A 15,659-nucleotide genomic window follows, 5' to 3' on the forward strand; every position below is an offset into this window, starting at 1 on the left:
ATATATATATATTGTGTGTGTGTGTGTGTTGTGTGTGTGTGCGTGTGTATATATATATATATATATATATATGTATGTATAGATACATATAGATGCATGTATTTATCATATATAAATATATATGTGAAGGAATATGAATTTATATGTTTAAATCTAGGTGTAGCTGCGTCGGAGACATAGTTGGACGTACATATTGTTTCTGAGGTGCACATGCTAAGACACATTTCCAAAAAAAAATTGGTAATTACATATTGATATTTGGATTGGTTCACGTCAAATTGTTCAGTCTGCATCGGCACAATTCCTGTCCGAAATTATCTTAGTCCGTTTAGCCATTCCGTTTGTATCTATTTAAAGTGGCCCTTCTGTAATTAACTGTAATATTCGCCTATCATCAATTGCTCGTTCTGATGCGCGTGCGTACTATCTTTATTCTGCTGTCACAGGGGGGTTCGCCTATGTCTTCCTGGTTAAGGATCAAAGTAGAAACGTATACGCTTTGAAACGGCTGATAATCCCCGACAAAGATGCGATGCAATCCGCCCAGCAGGAGATCAATGTCATGGTATGGCTTCAATGCGTTCGAGTTGTCCGTACGTCCATTCATTGCCCACTATTGTACCGATCTCAGTACCTGCCACTTTGGAGTGGAAAGGTCTGAGCCTGTTCTAGGTGTACCGTATAGGGTTTAGAATAAGAGTAAGACCAAGAGTGACTATTCCTTGGGCGACCTCGGAGTCTCTACGACACTGCTGTCAACCTGTCAGTCTGTCCCCAGGGTAATTCGGCACAGTAGTCTCCAGTGTTTTTAGTTCGTATACACGTACTGGTATCAAGAAGGGTTTGTATAAGCCTATGACACACGCCGCTCCCCCGCCGGCCTGATACAGTTCGGTACTCTCGAGGCCCTGTATCAGTTGTCTGAAGGGAATGGTTTCATACGTATACGTTTAAGATAATCTGCCAAGTGTTATGAGATTGGGGTATGTGTTTCTGCAGGCTCGTCTGAAGGGTGGAGTTCGGTATCTCGGGGACTGAGTGTATATACATATGAAGTACACATATAAACAAGACTGAGTGTATATACATATGAAACATACATACGAGCAAGTACTTTGAACACGACACTCTTTTAGTAGAAGTCTTGGCAGAAGTCTTTGTCTATTCTAAGATGTGTCTGGAAAGCTATAAGAACATTCCAAATGGGGAAACATAACTTCCTTTTTTCTTCGCATGAGATCACACACTTGCTAAACAAAGGCCCACTCTGCATGCCTAGAGACCCCCGTCATCGACTAGCAAGCATTGGGTGATCACAAAGTCCATAGATAGTAACTCGTCTTGAGTGCCTTGGTTACACCGAGTTTCGTATTGCTCTGGTTCTCTATTTGGAGTCTGGCAGCTGCCCCTTCTCTCTCGGCACAAATGTCACTCAAACTATCTCAACGCCACCTTCTGGTTATTGTATGGTATCTTCTGGTTATTGTCACTTTCTGGTTATTGTCCACTTTCTGGTTAATGTATGGTATCTTCTGGTTATTGTCCACTTTCTGGTTATTGTTTGGTATCCTCTGGTTATTGTCCACTTTCTGGTTATTCTATGGTATCTTCTGGTTATTGTCCAATTTCTGGTTTTTGTCTACTTTCTGGTTATTGTATAGTATCTTCTGGTTATTGTCTACTTTCTGGTTATTGTATGGTATCTGTCAACGGTTATTTTGAAGCCCGAGCCGATATGCGATGGGCTGTAGTTCCATATAGCATGTAGCCGTTTAACGTTAAAATTCAGATGAGTCTATTACCTTGGCCGTATGAAGATGCCGAGGTAGGCATTTGTATTGATACCCTATACGCCTGTACATGCGGGGACGAGACTAGGTGATCATCTACTTCACATTAACATATATGTATTGATTTAAGAATGAAACAACTGAGGCATACTATTTGGCCCTGTTCTAATTGGCTCGGTTTATCCCATTGCAGAAACTGGGTTCACAGCACGAAGGATTTGTGAAGCTGATCGGCTCGGAGGTGCTTAACAACCGCGAGAGTGGCCATAGCAACGCAGAAGTACTTATAATAATGGAGCTGTGTCCGGGATCACTGATTCACATCATGAACGACAGGTATGGTTGCGAGATTAGGGCTTATATAATAGTAGGTATATATATATATAATATATATATATATATATATATATATAAATTATCTGTAGGTGAGGGAGAGGTGTAGGTAGCAAGTATATATATATAAATTGTCTGTAGGTGAGGGAGGAGTATAGGCATTTATAAGCAAGTATATATAAATCGTCTGTAAGTAGTGGGTGATTACTAATGATTTTTTGCGCTATATTGGATGGCATGCAGTTTGTGCACAATGCGTGTACTTCCATAGATACCCAATCATCACAAACATTTTAACTCTAGCGACACGCGCATAGTTACCAGATCACTACCAACAATCAGCTCAACAGTCTTACAGGAGTGTGTTTGTTCATCCCCTCATGGGACTACGTCAGTGTCAGAGGATTATCTGGCTGAACAATGCGCTCATATCCGATGGCTTCTTTGCATCTGATGCGTTCTTATTTCGTCGCAAATGACACTGTCGTCGCGAATTCTGGTCCAATCCATTGGGACAGAGAGATTTCCGACCTAAATCGCTTCCGGACCAAATTAGTCCAGTGTATTGGGAATGACCCCGATTGTTGACTCATCCTCTCCTTTGAACACATTCGTCCAATCAAAACATCAGACGAGAGGGCTTTGAACCGCATGACGTTGTGCGGATATTCCATGCACTGACGGCCTCTGTACGATTCTTGCACGAGCAGAACCCCCCCATCATCCATCGAGACCTAAAGGTACGCGTGTCGCAAATCAAACTTGTCGCAAATTATAATCTATTGTTTATTTTCATTTATCTGTTTATTTATATGTGTCTGTGTCTGTGTCTGTGTCTGTGTCTGTGTATGTATATATATATATATGTGTGTGTGTGTGTGTGTGTGTGTGTGTGTGTNTATGTATATTATATATATATATATATATATATATATATATTATATGTATATATAATATATATATATATATAAATATATATATATATATATATATATATATTTATAAATATATANATTTTATGTATGTATGTACGTATGTATGTATGTATGTATGTATGTATGTATGTATATAAGTATATATAAACGCGTGTGTGTGTGTTCTTGTGTGTGTTCACGTAAATGTGTATATGTGCGTATATATACGTGTCTATTTAGTTCTCATATCGGACTTGCACAGTTTTTATGTATCTATTCGCTCCTATATGGTATGATCCGTTTCGATCAGCTTATGAGTTACATCTCTCCGTTCGTATGTATTATCCTTCATTGTCAGACCACGCATAAGTATTCAGTTCAAAACTTGTACAAAAATAACGCTTCTATGCTCCTGTACCCAACTCAACTTTTAGGTCGAAAATATACTCGTAGACAAAAATGGGAATGTGAAACTGTGCGATTTCGGGTCGGCGACCACAAAGATATTAAGTCCCAAAAGCGCCGCTGAGATTGCGATGGCGGAGGAAGAAATTCAGGTAGGAGAGTGTAGCTGGTTGTGTGTCTGGATACCAAACACTCACAACAAAACTGGATACCAAACACTCACAACAAAACTAGATACCAAACACACAAAACTGGATACCAAACACTCACAATAAAATACCAAACACTTACAACAAAACTGGATACCAAACACTCACAACAAAACTGGATACCAGACACTCACAACAAAACTATAACTGTAGGTCATGTGCCAATGAATGTGGCGGATGTACTATTCGTGAAGGTGCTGATCTGTGAATCTCTTAGTCTCAGCAACCTTCGGGTGTATATAACAACAGTTACATATGTATGATAATTGGCTTGTCTATATGTAGATATATTCGTATTGCGTATATGTGTATATAGTTGGAGAACACCCTGCTGCTGTCACAGCAACCGTTCCAATACGCGTTCGCACTCCTTTTAACTCCTGAGATACATATATTTATGTGTGTGTTCGTGTGCGTGTGTTTGTATATATATATATATATACTATCCACCGCATGCATGACTCACTTATCTTGCCCATCTGCAGCTCAACACTACCCCGCAATACCGTGCCCCTGAAATGTGGGACTTCTACGAGTACGGTTCAGTAGATTACAAATCCGACATCTGGTCTCTCGGATGTGCTCTTTACAAGATCTGTTACTACCGTACGCCGTTTGACGACGGCTCTAAAGTATGTACATACAAGCAGGACAAACCCAGTATCACTGTGTTAAGTTTATATAGTGCTATTGATATCTGTATGTGTGTTGTGTTTATTTAGCGCTATATATGTATGTTGTGTACTTCCAGTGTTGTAGTTGTGTGTAGATGTGCGAATTGTGTTTTATGAATTGCATGTAATTTAGAAGTTGTGTACTGTACCCAATTGTGTCACCGGAGTTAACGTATCCATACAGACATATGTATAGGTATGTATATATATATATATATATGTATATATATTTATTTATTTATTTATTTATTTATTTATATATATATATATATATACTATTTATATCTATCTATATATCTATCTATCTATCTATCTATATATACACTTATATATATATATATACATATATATATCTATCTATCTATCTATATATATATATATATATGTATGTATGTGTGTGTACATGTGCACGTGCATGTGCATGTCTATATATATGTATATATATATATATATATATATGTATATATGTATATATATATATATATATATATACCTTGTCGTAGTCTATTTCCGATATTCCATCTCTAAATTAAAATACTTTTATCCATCGTAAATCCCTCATTTAACGCTTTAGATGGTCATTTGTAATGCCGAACTAAAACTGCCGCCGGCCGTAGGATCCAATGTGGTTTTCCACGACATGATGCGCGCCATTCTTAAGAAAGATCCCAAGCAGAGACCCAATGCAGGACAGATTCTGGAAATGCTGACCCAAATCTCAAATAAATTGGGCCCAAAACCGAGAGGACCAGACGCCTTGGCCCTGCCGCAGGAAGAGATGCCGATTTCTGGAAGTATAGGGGTATGCGTGTGTGTGTGTGTGTTGTGTGTATTCATTTCTTTACTATATATAATATATATCTATATATTCTATATATCTATTATGTGTGTGTGTGTGTGTGTGTGTGTGTGTGCCTATTCTAGTTCGATGCTCTTATAACCCGTACTTAAATCACACTCCTACTTGCACACAGACGGATGAAGTGAAAGATCGCGTCATGGGAGCGTTTCGAAGTGTCAAGAACAAAGTGGAGGATGCCGTGGCTGGTAGCGGGTATGTTTGTGCCGTCATTCCAATCCCGATTATAACTACGATGTGTATATATATTAATACATGTATCATATGTCTCACATCAACACAATATCATGTCATTACATGTATCATATCAATTCATTTATTTTATCCATACATGTATCATATTAAAACATTAATCATATCAATACATGTATCATATTAATACATGTGTCATGTCAATACATGTATCATATCATTGCATGTATCATTTCATTACATGTATCATATCATTACATGTATCATATCATTACATGTATTATATCATTACATGCATCATATCATTACATGTATCATATCATTACAAGTGTCATGTCAATACATGTATCATATCAATTCATTTATCATATCCATACATGTATCATATTAAAACATGTATCATATCATTACATGTATTATATCATTGCATCTATCATATCATTGCATGTATTATATCATTACATGTATCATATCATTACATGTATCATATCATTGCATGTATCATATCATTACATATATTTGGTATTACATATATCATATCATATTAATACACGTATATATCATATTAATACAAGTATCGTCTACTGCCGTAGACCGTGATTTATATATCATCTACGGCTTTAAATCTTGATGTTTTTGTCGCCATTGTGTCTGGTTTATGATCGCCTATCGCTCTTATGTTATACCACCACTCCTGCGTGACTCGAGCCCGAACTCTATTCTATTTTTAGAATACTCATCCTACACCTTACCTTTCGTTTCCGGTGTTGCGTCCCTGTTTCGTCTCAGACTCACAAACCCCGCAAGCAACAAAGGCGTTGAGATTGAGGGCGACTTCAACTATACTTACATCACACCACGCATCATGGGCATGCGGGTACCGAACTTCAAGGCGGTTAAATCGGTACGTCCCGGAATTCGCCTGGAATGCCGGTTTTATCGTAAACATGCTGAAGTTTGCTTTCGCTTTATATATTTATATATATATATACATATATATATGTGTGTGTATGTGTGTGGGCGTGTGTGTGTGTGTATGTATATATATATGTATATGTATATATATATATATATATATATCACATGTGTTTAAATTTGTACTCAACATCTCAACTAGAGCGGTTCTCCCGTATATCGTATCATAACAATTTCAACGATAGCCAAATTCTCCGCTCAAACCTTTTCTTTCTTTTTCGCAACACCGCTCCGCTGGCGTATGCATACGGATTTAAATGCTTGCATGTATGTGTGTGTGTGTGTGTGTATGTATATAGTAAGTATTATATATGTGTGTGTGTGTGTGTGTGTGTGTACGCATATATAAATATATATATATACCTATGTGTGTGTGTACGTCTGCGTGTGTGTGTGTGTGTGTGTGGATATGTTTTCATATATATATGTGTGTGTGTGCATATATATATGTTTATCTATTTAAATATGTATATATGTGTTTGTGTGTGTGTGTGTGTGTTTGTGTGTATATTTGTGTATATATATATGTGTGTGTGTGTATGCCTGTATATATGTCTGTATATATGTATATATTCTATATTCACGTGCTACATACATATCGCACACAGACACGCTGCGGCACCGTTAACATTAACAACACGCTCTTAAAAATGCAATGCATGTCTGCTCTCCCCTGTGTATCTGCCACGCTCGACTTCATCCCCCGACTGCCACCCGCCATATCCGTCCCATATAATCTTCGTATCCATCATAACACGTGTACCACATCTCTATCTGATCTCTCATCTCAACCCTTCTACCAGACTCGCTACTACACTGTCACTTGCAGTTCGAGGCGGTGCAGCTGTGGCGCGTGGCCCTATCGCGCGGTGTGTACCAGTACATGTACAACGACCTCTCCACAGTGTTTTTGCAACAGCTCACACCGCTGTTGGCGGTGCTACAGTCTGGGTAAGCGCACTCCCACACGTAGTGTGACTCATTGATGACTCGCATATCGCTAATCAGTTAGTACTAGGCTTGTATTCCGTCTCCGCTGGCACATCATCTGTGCGCGTATCGCTGCATATAACAATAATCTGCAGGTGGCAGCGTCGTACTTGTAAATGTACTATGGTTAGACTTTCTGGTCGTGCTCTTGGTTCCGGAGTTTGTGCATGTGTAGGGGTGTGCTGCATATATTTTGAGGTTGTGTATGTGTAGGGGTGTTCTGCATATATATTGAGGCTGTGTATGTGGCATGTGTTTGGTATACATTTGTGTTGCATTTCTGATCCAGGCATCATACACACTTTGAGTGCGATGAAGCTTATAAGCGTCTTAGGTAGTCGTTTGTCACCTCGTGCATACTACGTATTACGCAACTCAGCCCGATCAACAGTCACGCCGATATTAAACTATGCTCCACACACCCCGCGATACAGCACCGGTGCCGCTCTACCCCTACCGCCAGCCCGCCTACAGTGTCTGAGTGGTGTGTTCACTTTGGTACAAGCCGCCTGTGTGAATGCCATCGCCGCATATCACGAACGCGCCCAAACAAGAGCGGACAAAGAACACACACCGTCGAAAGGCCATACCCAGGGAACTGAGGAACCGGCCGACGAAGAAGACGATGTGAACACGTGCCAACCACAGCACGTACTTGGTTTTCTGAGTCCACTTTTACAGCTGTTCAACACGGTAGGGAATGGGTTACTACCTTTTGATCATGATGTGTATGTGATCATAATGTGTATACTTTAAGTTATGTATGTATATATATATATATATATATATATATATATGTATGTATATCTATATATATTTATACGTGTATGTGTGTGTTCGTATGTATGTATGTATGTATGTGTGTGTGTATATATATGTATATGTATGTATATGTATATGTATATATACGTATGTATGTATGCATGTATGTATGAATGTATGTATGTATGTATGAATGAATGAATATATGTATATATGTATGTATGTATGTATACATATATATATATATATATAAAGGTATTTAGGTATAGGTATATGTATGTGTGTATATATATATATATATATATATGTATATGTATGTATGTATGTATGCATAGAATGTATGTGTGTATATGTATGTATGTATGTATGTATGTATGTTAATATATATATATATATATATATATAGGTAGATAGGTATATTTATCGGTTTTCATTCTTGTTTAAACTACAACGTCATATTATTGCCACGATACAGCATTTCTCAACGCTTGTCAGCATACATTATATTGGCTTTGTCATCGTCCAGTTGAGTGTCCGCCTTTAGTGCATGACCTACCTCTACAGTTACTACTCTGTTTGTTAGTCATAGCTGGCTTGTGTACAAGAGAAATTTAATCGTCGTTGTGACATCATCAACACACGGATAAACTCTCTTACGGTTCCCATTTCAATTTATTTATATCGTCCAATCAGATCACAGAGAGATTCCGCCTAGGCCCTTCCGCAATCCGCTATGTGGATCTGAACTTCTACGGCACGCTAGCCCACACCACCGCGTCGCTGTACCATCTCTATGTGCTCACGCACACCCCCACTCCCCGCCCAGCGTCTCCACACACCTCTCCTGACGCTAACATACACACCATGAACGGCGCACATGCGTCTACGGCAAACAGTAGGTCCCAGCACGCGGATTCACACACGACTTTGTCGTCGTCCACCCACCATCTGCTCAGTCGAGTGCTGATGGGCCAGTATGCGGCCGCGGTGTTGGCGGCGCTGTCTATGCCACTCACGCGCGCGCTGCTGTGTGACGACATGCACGTGCATGCACACACGCGCAGCGCAGATGGGGCACGCAAACACACACACAGCGAGAGCGATCTGAGTAGTACTGCCAGTGCGAAGCCTACAGACACACGGCCAGCCCAGGAACGGTCCTCAGCCACCACACCCACCACGACAGCGACGGACACGGGTGCAGACAATGGGACCGTACAGCCGACGTATGAGGATGTGGTTGCTGAGCATTCAGCGCGACGAAAGCAGCGTGACACCGCGCACGTGCACGACGCGGCACAGGCGGTGCGGTGGAATTACTTGGGCGCGCTGCTGCGCTGCGGCGAGTCGCTGGTCAGAGTGCGGCACGGGGGCGTAGTCAGCACACGCGAGGGTGTGAACGCGGACTCGACGCCGGAAACAGCGCGAGAGACGCGCGCGTGTAGCGGGACGGGTGAGGAGGTGAATGGACATCCGGATGAGGACCCAGATGGGGGTCACGATACAGGGGCCAGGAAGGAGACGGCAGAGACTGGCGCAGGGGCTGTGGAGGATAGGCTGTGGCAGGCACTGGCGGTGGGTGGAGGTGCAAATGCACCCAACGAGAGGGCCACGGGACAGGACAGTGCCGCCCAGTACGCAACGCCGCCTGATAACCCGCAGGCTTGCTCGTCTCCACAGGCGAATACAGCCACGTGTCACCAAGCAACCGGCCACGCCCACACTCACACTCGCGCACCGTCGGGTTCTGCGCGTATCTCCCTCTGCAACGCATTGCTGTGGTATGATGTGCTACTGCGGAGGACTCTCAGCGTGAAGGCGTCGTCCGTGAGAGTGCGAGCGAGCCGTCGACACGCCGTGTGCACGCACCTTTCGCTCATGACGCTGCTGCTGGCACACCGCCGGAGACCATATCCACTACCATCAACACACGTGGCCCCATCCCAACTGCATAGCCGATACGCGTCACAGAGCCGATGTGCGTGCGTGGGCTTCTGCAGCCGAGATTACACCACGAGTTTGGCCGTGCATCGGCGCGCTATGGCGCTGGTGGGTGAGTGCGGGGACCTGTTTACTGCTGAAGTAGTGCAGACCCTGAGCCACGTGGCCCTTTCCCAGGACTACCTTGGCGTGCTGACCTCACGCTCGAGTTCATGTGTGCCCGTGTGTGTGCGGGGGCAAGCCGAGGCGAAGGACTGGCGGGGTGAACGAAAGCCTGACGCTCGGGATGCCCGTGTGGGTGCTCAGGGTGCAGCGGGCCTGCAGGGGTTTGATGTGGTGAGTAAGCGCGTGCCGTGGCAAGTGACGGATGTCATTAGAGCCGCGAACGCTCAGCTGAAGGGCCGCGCTACTGTGGGCGCGGCAAACACAAGCACGTGCGTCAACGAGACCCCGTGCACAGGTGCTGCCCAGCCGAGTACCTGTGGTGGGCCGGACGAGACCCCCATATTAGGAGAAGGTGTGGAATTGGCGGGAGAAGGCGCTGGGACGTGGCCGGAGGGGCTGCTGGGATTGTATCTGCAGCAGATTGTGCCCGAGGTGGTAGAGCAGGAACGAGACAGCGTGCATGTGAGAGACGTCTCCTCTGTTGCCTTCTTGGAGATGCGGTATTTAGCGTGTATGTACCCACGCACATACGCCACTCACGCGCACACACCGCCCAACGGAAATGGGGCAGGTGGTGGTGCTACGGCACGTGCTGGGGCGAAAAAGGCCCGGAACGAGAACGCGCCCGAGAAACGCCGACTGCCTCTGTCCAATGATTGGGTCTTGCTGCCCTTGATGGCGTGTTATGACCATTATATCGCGACGGAGAAGGCCTCGATACGCAACCACAAGCACACTAGTGCGAACACGGATATGCAGCACAAGGGCCAACGGGACATTCGTGGTATGAGTGCGGGCGATGCGATTGAGGAGGAGAGCGAGCTGACAGACGCACAGACCTACGCGATGGTGTTGGAGAAGACGGCGACCTTGTTATTGGTGACGGAGTATAGCCATGGTTCTATTAATAGCCAGATTGTGCAAGAGGGCGAGGCGCAGACACAGGTAACACGAGCACAGACCCAGGTACAGACGAAGCCGAAGGAAGAAGACGGTGTGACGGACGCCACACGTGTTGGTGTGAGTGTGGTGAACGAGTACAAGCTGGCACGACTGATGACGGTGTTCCTGACGTCCGCTGAGTTGTTTACTGTATGTGTGATACCGCCGTTTGGCGTCATTGTATAGATGTGCATAAATGGTAAAAGTGAGCGTATATATATATATATATATATATATATAGCATATATGTATATATATGTGTGTGTGTGTGTATGTATGTATATATATGTATGTGTGTGTGTTTGTATATATATATATATATGTATATGAGTGTGGTATACGAGCACGAGCTGCCGCTATGGATAACGGTGTTCCTGACGTCATGCACACCTTGTAGGGAACATTTTCATGTGGGCGTTCATCTCAATTTGAGCTGATCTTCTGTGTTAGAGCATTCCACTTTATTTGTTGTCCATGTTTCTTGGAATTGTCCAATATACATCATGGGTATATACCACTTCCTATGGTCACTCTGGTCGGACAACCCACCCCTCCAAACCACCCTTTCTTTTCTGCATTCGGCCACACCTGCACAGTCCCATAAGTTTAACACTACCACTCTTCCCTTTCGCCATTCGGATACACCGACGCAGTCCCCGGCGGTGGCGCAATTGCTGGAAACGCTGCTGGTGCTGTGTGTGCGGCAGGCGAAGGTAGAGAACGAAATGGCGGGGCGGGGCAAGGGTCATGTGCATCTGGACTTCGACTGCCTGCCCGATATCAAGTTCTATGATCTGTACAACGCCTTCGTCCACCAGGTGTGTGCGAGCACCTCGCGACTACACAAACCCCTTATCCCTAAAACCCATAAAATCTAGCGGATTCCCGAATTGTTATGGTGTTGATCGAGCCTGTAGTATGTACACAGACTTTCATGGCTATTGATAGGCACGTACGTGAGCAACCGACTGGGAAACCAAAAGACTGTTCCAAGAACCAACCAACCTGAGAGATGTCGACCACTTCACGTACCCACCCAATCAATCTCACTGTGTGTTACGTATCACTGCCTCGTCACATAGACGCCGTGTCAAGCGCTGTCATCCTCTCCTCGCCGTCGCGTGTGTCTGTGCCGCTGCATGCGTGTGGCAGGTCCACAGTGTATACGTTTATCATACCTTCTTTACCACCTCCCTAACAATCTCCTCTCCTCCCCACGCGCGTATATATATATATATATATAGTACTCCAGCGTATCCCTGGGCAACACACTATTCCAGCGCTATCTGTGGCTGCCGCTGCAACAATGTGGACCCACCCCTCTGCGCACACTCGTGTGGGGCCAATGCGTGGACGCTATGGCTGTCATGACCAACTTCACCCCAGACGACCTACCGCTGGCACTCGAAACGTACGTATGAGAATGTGTATATCTGAATATCAATGCATATATATAGTGATTTATATTGTGAGATTTAAAAAGATATATATAGAGCTATCTGTATACGTAGATGTGTGTCTTGTGTGTCTGTGTTTATACACTTGGAAGATATTTGAGAGGCATAAATACGCACGGGTGGTTCATTGTATGCTGGTGAACATACACCTCGGGTCTATTAGCAGGTCAACTGCAGGCTCAATCGTATGTCTTATGAACCGATACACCTGACAGTGAATACACGCCACCTGCCTGTACACTTCGGATGTTAGATGCGCTTGGTGTTGTTGGCTGGTGCCATGACTCCCTCCCTCCAAACCAAATACGATGACCCGAATGTGCCCATTGCGTGTCAGTAATAGGGTACACATGTGAGCAACCATGTGTGCTTAGCGGAGCTTCGGACGAGCTAGATCTTTTGCTAGGGTTTCAGTTACAATAGAAAGTCGCACTCTCGTAATTCATGCTTGCATGGCACACTTCCCATTTACAGGTAACTCAATATCCCTGCAAACATCACGCCCTCTGCTGTCACTTTCATCTAAACTCTATCTGTCACTTTAACTGCGCAAGTGTATATCTAAGGTCACATATTCTAATTGTCTACCCTATGAGATATATACTGCGAACACGAGCTTAAATCACCCCCACCCCCCCCCCCCCCACTTGTAGGTACTTGTATCCCTTGGAGACGTACACCCCTCTGTTGACCCTCTATCTGCGGGCTATCATGTCCGGCACTGTCCGCAAGTCGCGCGCCCCTGTGCCTTACCACATCGCAATACACCATCTTGCTGGTAAGTGTATATATGTGCATGTTGCACGCGCATGCCCATTGGATATTTGGAAATTGGGATTGCTTATCCGGAAATTTGTATTGTTATTTGGGAATTGGTATTGCTTATTTGGAAATCGGGATTGCTTATTTGTATAAATGCTGATCGAATGCAAACTACGAAGGCATGCTGGTACATTGCCTTAGGGTGTGTTGGAGCATGTATCATGTGTGAGACGCATAGGCTAATATTTGCGAAATCACGTTTTTATACGCCCATACTGAGCTTTGAGCCGCACAGGCTACCTGTGTATCAGATGAATTTGTATAGGCAACAAGTCTGAGATGCCATCTCTGAGAGTGGTACAGCTATCATAGTCCACATATGTTTCACATATGTTCAAGACAACGCTATAGGTGATAGCTTGACTTTCGGTTCCGTTGCTGTGACAAAACTGATTGAGTGTTATCATTCATTTTCTTGACACTGTGTCTCGGTACCTTCCGTTGCCGCTGGTGGTGGCCAGTGCGTCAATTGACGGGCACTGACATACACTCTCGACAGTCGAATGATCACGTTGAGTCCCTTTCTGGCCGTATTAAAGCCAACTAATTAGAATTTGTTGATAGTAACGTACATGATGTAACCGTCTCGTACTCCCGTATATATTAATAGACATGTTGCCATTGGTTGCTTTTAAATTGCTATAAATAGCCTCACTCCTATTGGTATCCAAATACAGGGCTCCTATGGGGTAGTGGCGATGACACGCCTATTCCGGACCATGTCCCCGAAGCACCACAGACTGAGACTGAGAAGATGCAGAACCAACTGCTTACCTTCATGAGCACACAGCGCAACCAGGTATGTCAGGGCACTCTCATGAACACTACAACGCACCTACACGATCAGCATGCATCAGACATCGATAGTGTTTTATTTAGGACATCGATAGGGTTTTATTCAAGACATCGATAAGGTTTTATTTAGGACATCGATAGGGTTTTATTTAAGACATTGATAGGGTTTTATTGAATACAACGATAGGGTTCCCTTTAGCCTTGTGCGTGGAACTAGTTTCATATGTCTTTGTGCATGCGGGTGGTTAGGCCTAAAGCCGAATAGTCTGATGTGGTAGTCCGTGTGTGGCGGTAAATGAGGAGTGACGCTTCGAGAAATGGGTCAGTTTGTATATACATCTGTGTAGGTTTACGCGTTTTCGTTCAGTTTGTATATACATATATGTGGGTTTGCACATTCTCTTTGGTGTGACGGTGTCTGTACAAGGGGCATGTGAGAGCATGGCCCAGTGCATCTCAACACATATAGGCAGTCGACAATCCAGTGATATCCTAGCTTTGGTACACACAGTAAAGTCTTTACCTTCTTATACATACACGCTTGTGCGGACTGATGTGCGCTATGCCGTTTAGTTGTACATCTCGAGATGCTCTAGCACTTATGTAAGTGCATCTCTATTCAAGAAGGAGAAGTGGCGTCCCAACGACGCGGCAAGGGACTGTCCCAGGCACACCCGCACGCGTGATAGCTTTGTTCATCTGTTCTATATATCCTCACTCCTAAGATAAGTTCGATACTTAACCTCGCAGTCACAATGAATACTTGCACAACCCTAGCGCTGTGCGTAGTGGGCCGTGCAGCTTTCAAACTGTACGATACACTTCACACACTACAAAGGCACCGTGCTCCACCAACCAACTGACCACCCCACTGGCCCCCCAACTGGGCAGTACAACACCGTATGAACGCATGTTCTCTTTCGTTAATACTTATGCTGTACTGCGTGCCGAATCTTGCTATATTTACTGTTGCGCTTGCTCGATATCATGACAGGAATCGGTGCACGACCTATTGGCGTACTTCTACGAGGGACCTTCCGCATTTGCTTCCACTTCGTACAGACCCGAACCGCCACAAAGGGTCAAAATGCTTGAGAAGTTTATGAAGACGTACACTAAGACCGCAACATAGTCACGCACATAAAAGAAACAGAAAATAGGGCGGTGGACAGTGTACAAGTATGCGATAAGAAACATTGATCAGTTTGAAGAACCGTTGTTCCAGACACGAGTACAAGTAGTTATATGGAGAGAGGGAACAGAGAGAGAACAGCCAGACGAATATACGCACAGTATCCCAATTTAAGCATGTCACCTGTCATTGGGGAACAGTTATATGTATATCTATATACATATGTATATATGTATATCTATATACATATGTATATATGTATATATGTGTGTATATATATATATTTAGATATACATAGTATA

At 43.8% G+C, this 15,659-nt stretch overlaps 2 protein-coding genes across 2 annotated transcripts; both read left to right on the plus strand.

Moving 5' to 3' along the window:
- Positions 1-1,978: 1,978 nt before the first annotated feature.
- On the plus strand, positions 1,979-7,306 carry SARC_10838 (NAK protein kinase; the record flags this gene model as incomplete). Its single annotated transcript, XM_014295100.1, has 8 exons — positions 1,979-2,126; positions 2,755-2,863; positions 3,472-3,594; positions 4,137-4,283; positions 4,900-5,127; positions 5,300-5,379; positions 6,166-6,280; positions 7,181-7,306. Coding segments are annotated over 8 exons (1,076 nt in total), but the record flags the coding sequence as incomplete, so codon positions are not given.
- A 347-nt stretch (positions 7,307-7,653) lies between these two features.
- Positions 7,654-15,357, plus strand: SARC_10839 (hypothetical protein; the record flags this gene model as incomplete). The annotated part of the gene is made up of 7 exons (XM_014295101.1): positions 7,654-8,034; positions 8,797-11,301; positions 11,805-11,969; positions 12,396-12,562; positions 13,262-13,386; positions 14,108-14,229; positions 15,220-15,357. 7 exons carry the CDS (start codon positions 7,654-7,656, stop codon positions 15,355-15,357), a joined length of 3,603 nt encoding a protein of 1,200 aa, XP_014150576.1.
- Between the last annotated feature and the right edge of the window lie 302 nt (positions 15,358-15,659).

Source organism: Sphaeroforma arctica (genome assembly GCF_001186125.1).
Source record: "Sphaeroforma arctica JP610 unplaced genomic scaffold supercont1.1410, whole genome shotgun sequence".
NCBI classification, from domain to species: domain Eukaryota; class Ichthyosporea; order Ichthyophonida; genus Sphaeroforma; species Sphaeroforma arctica.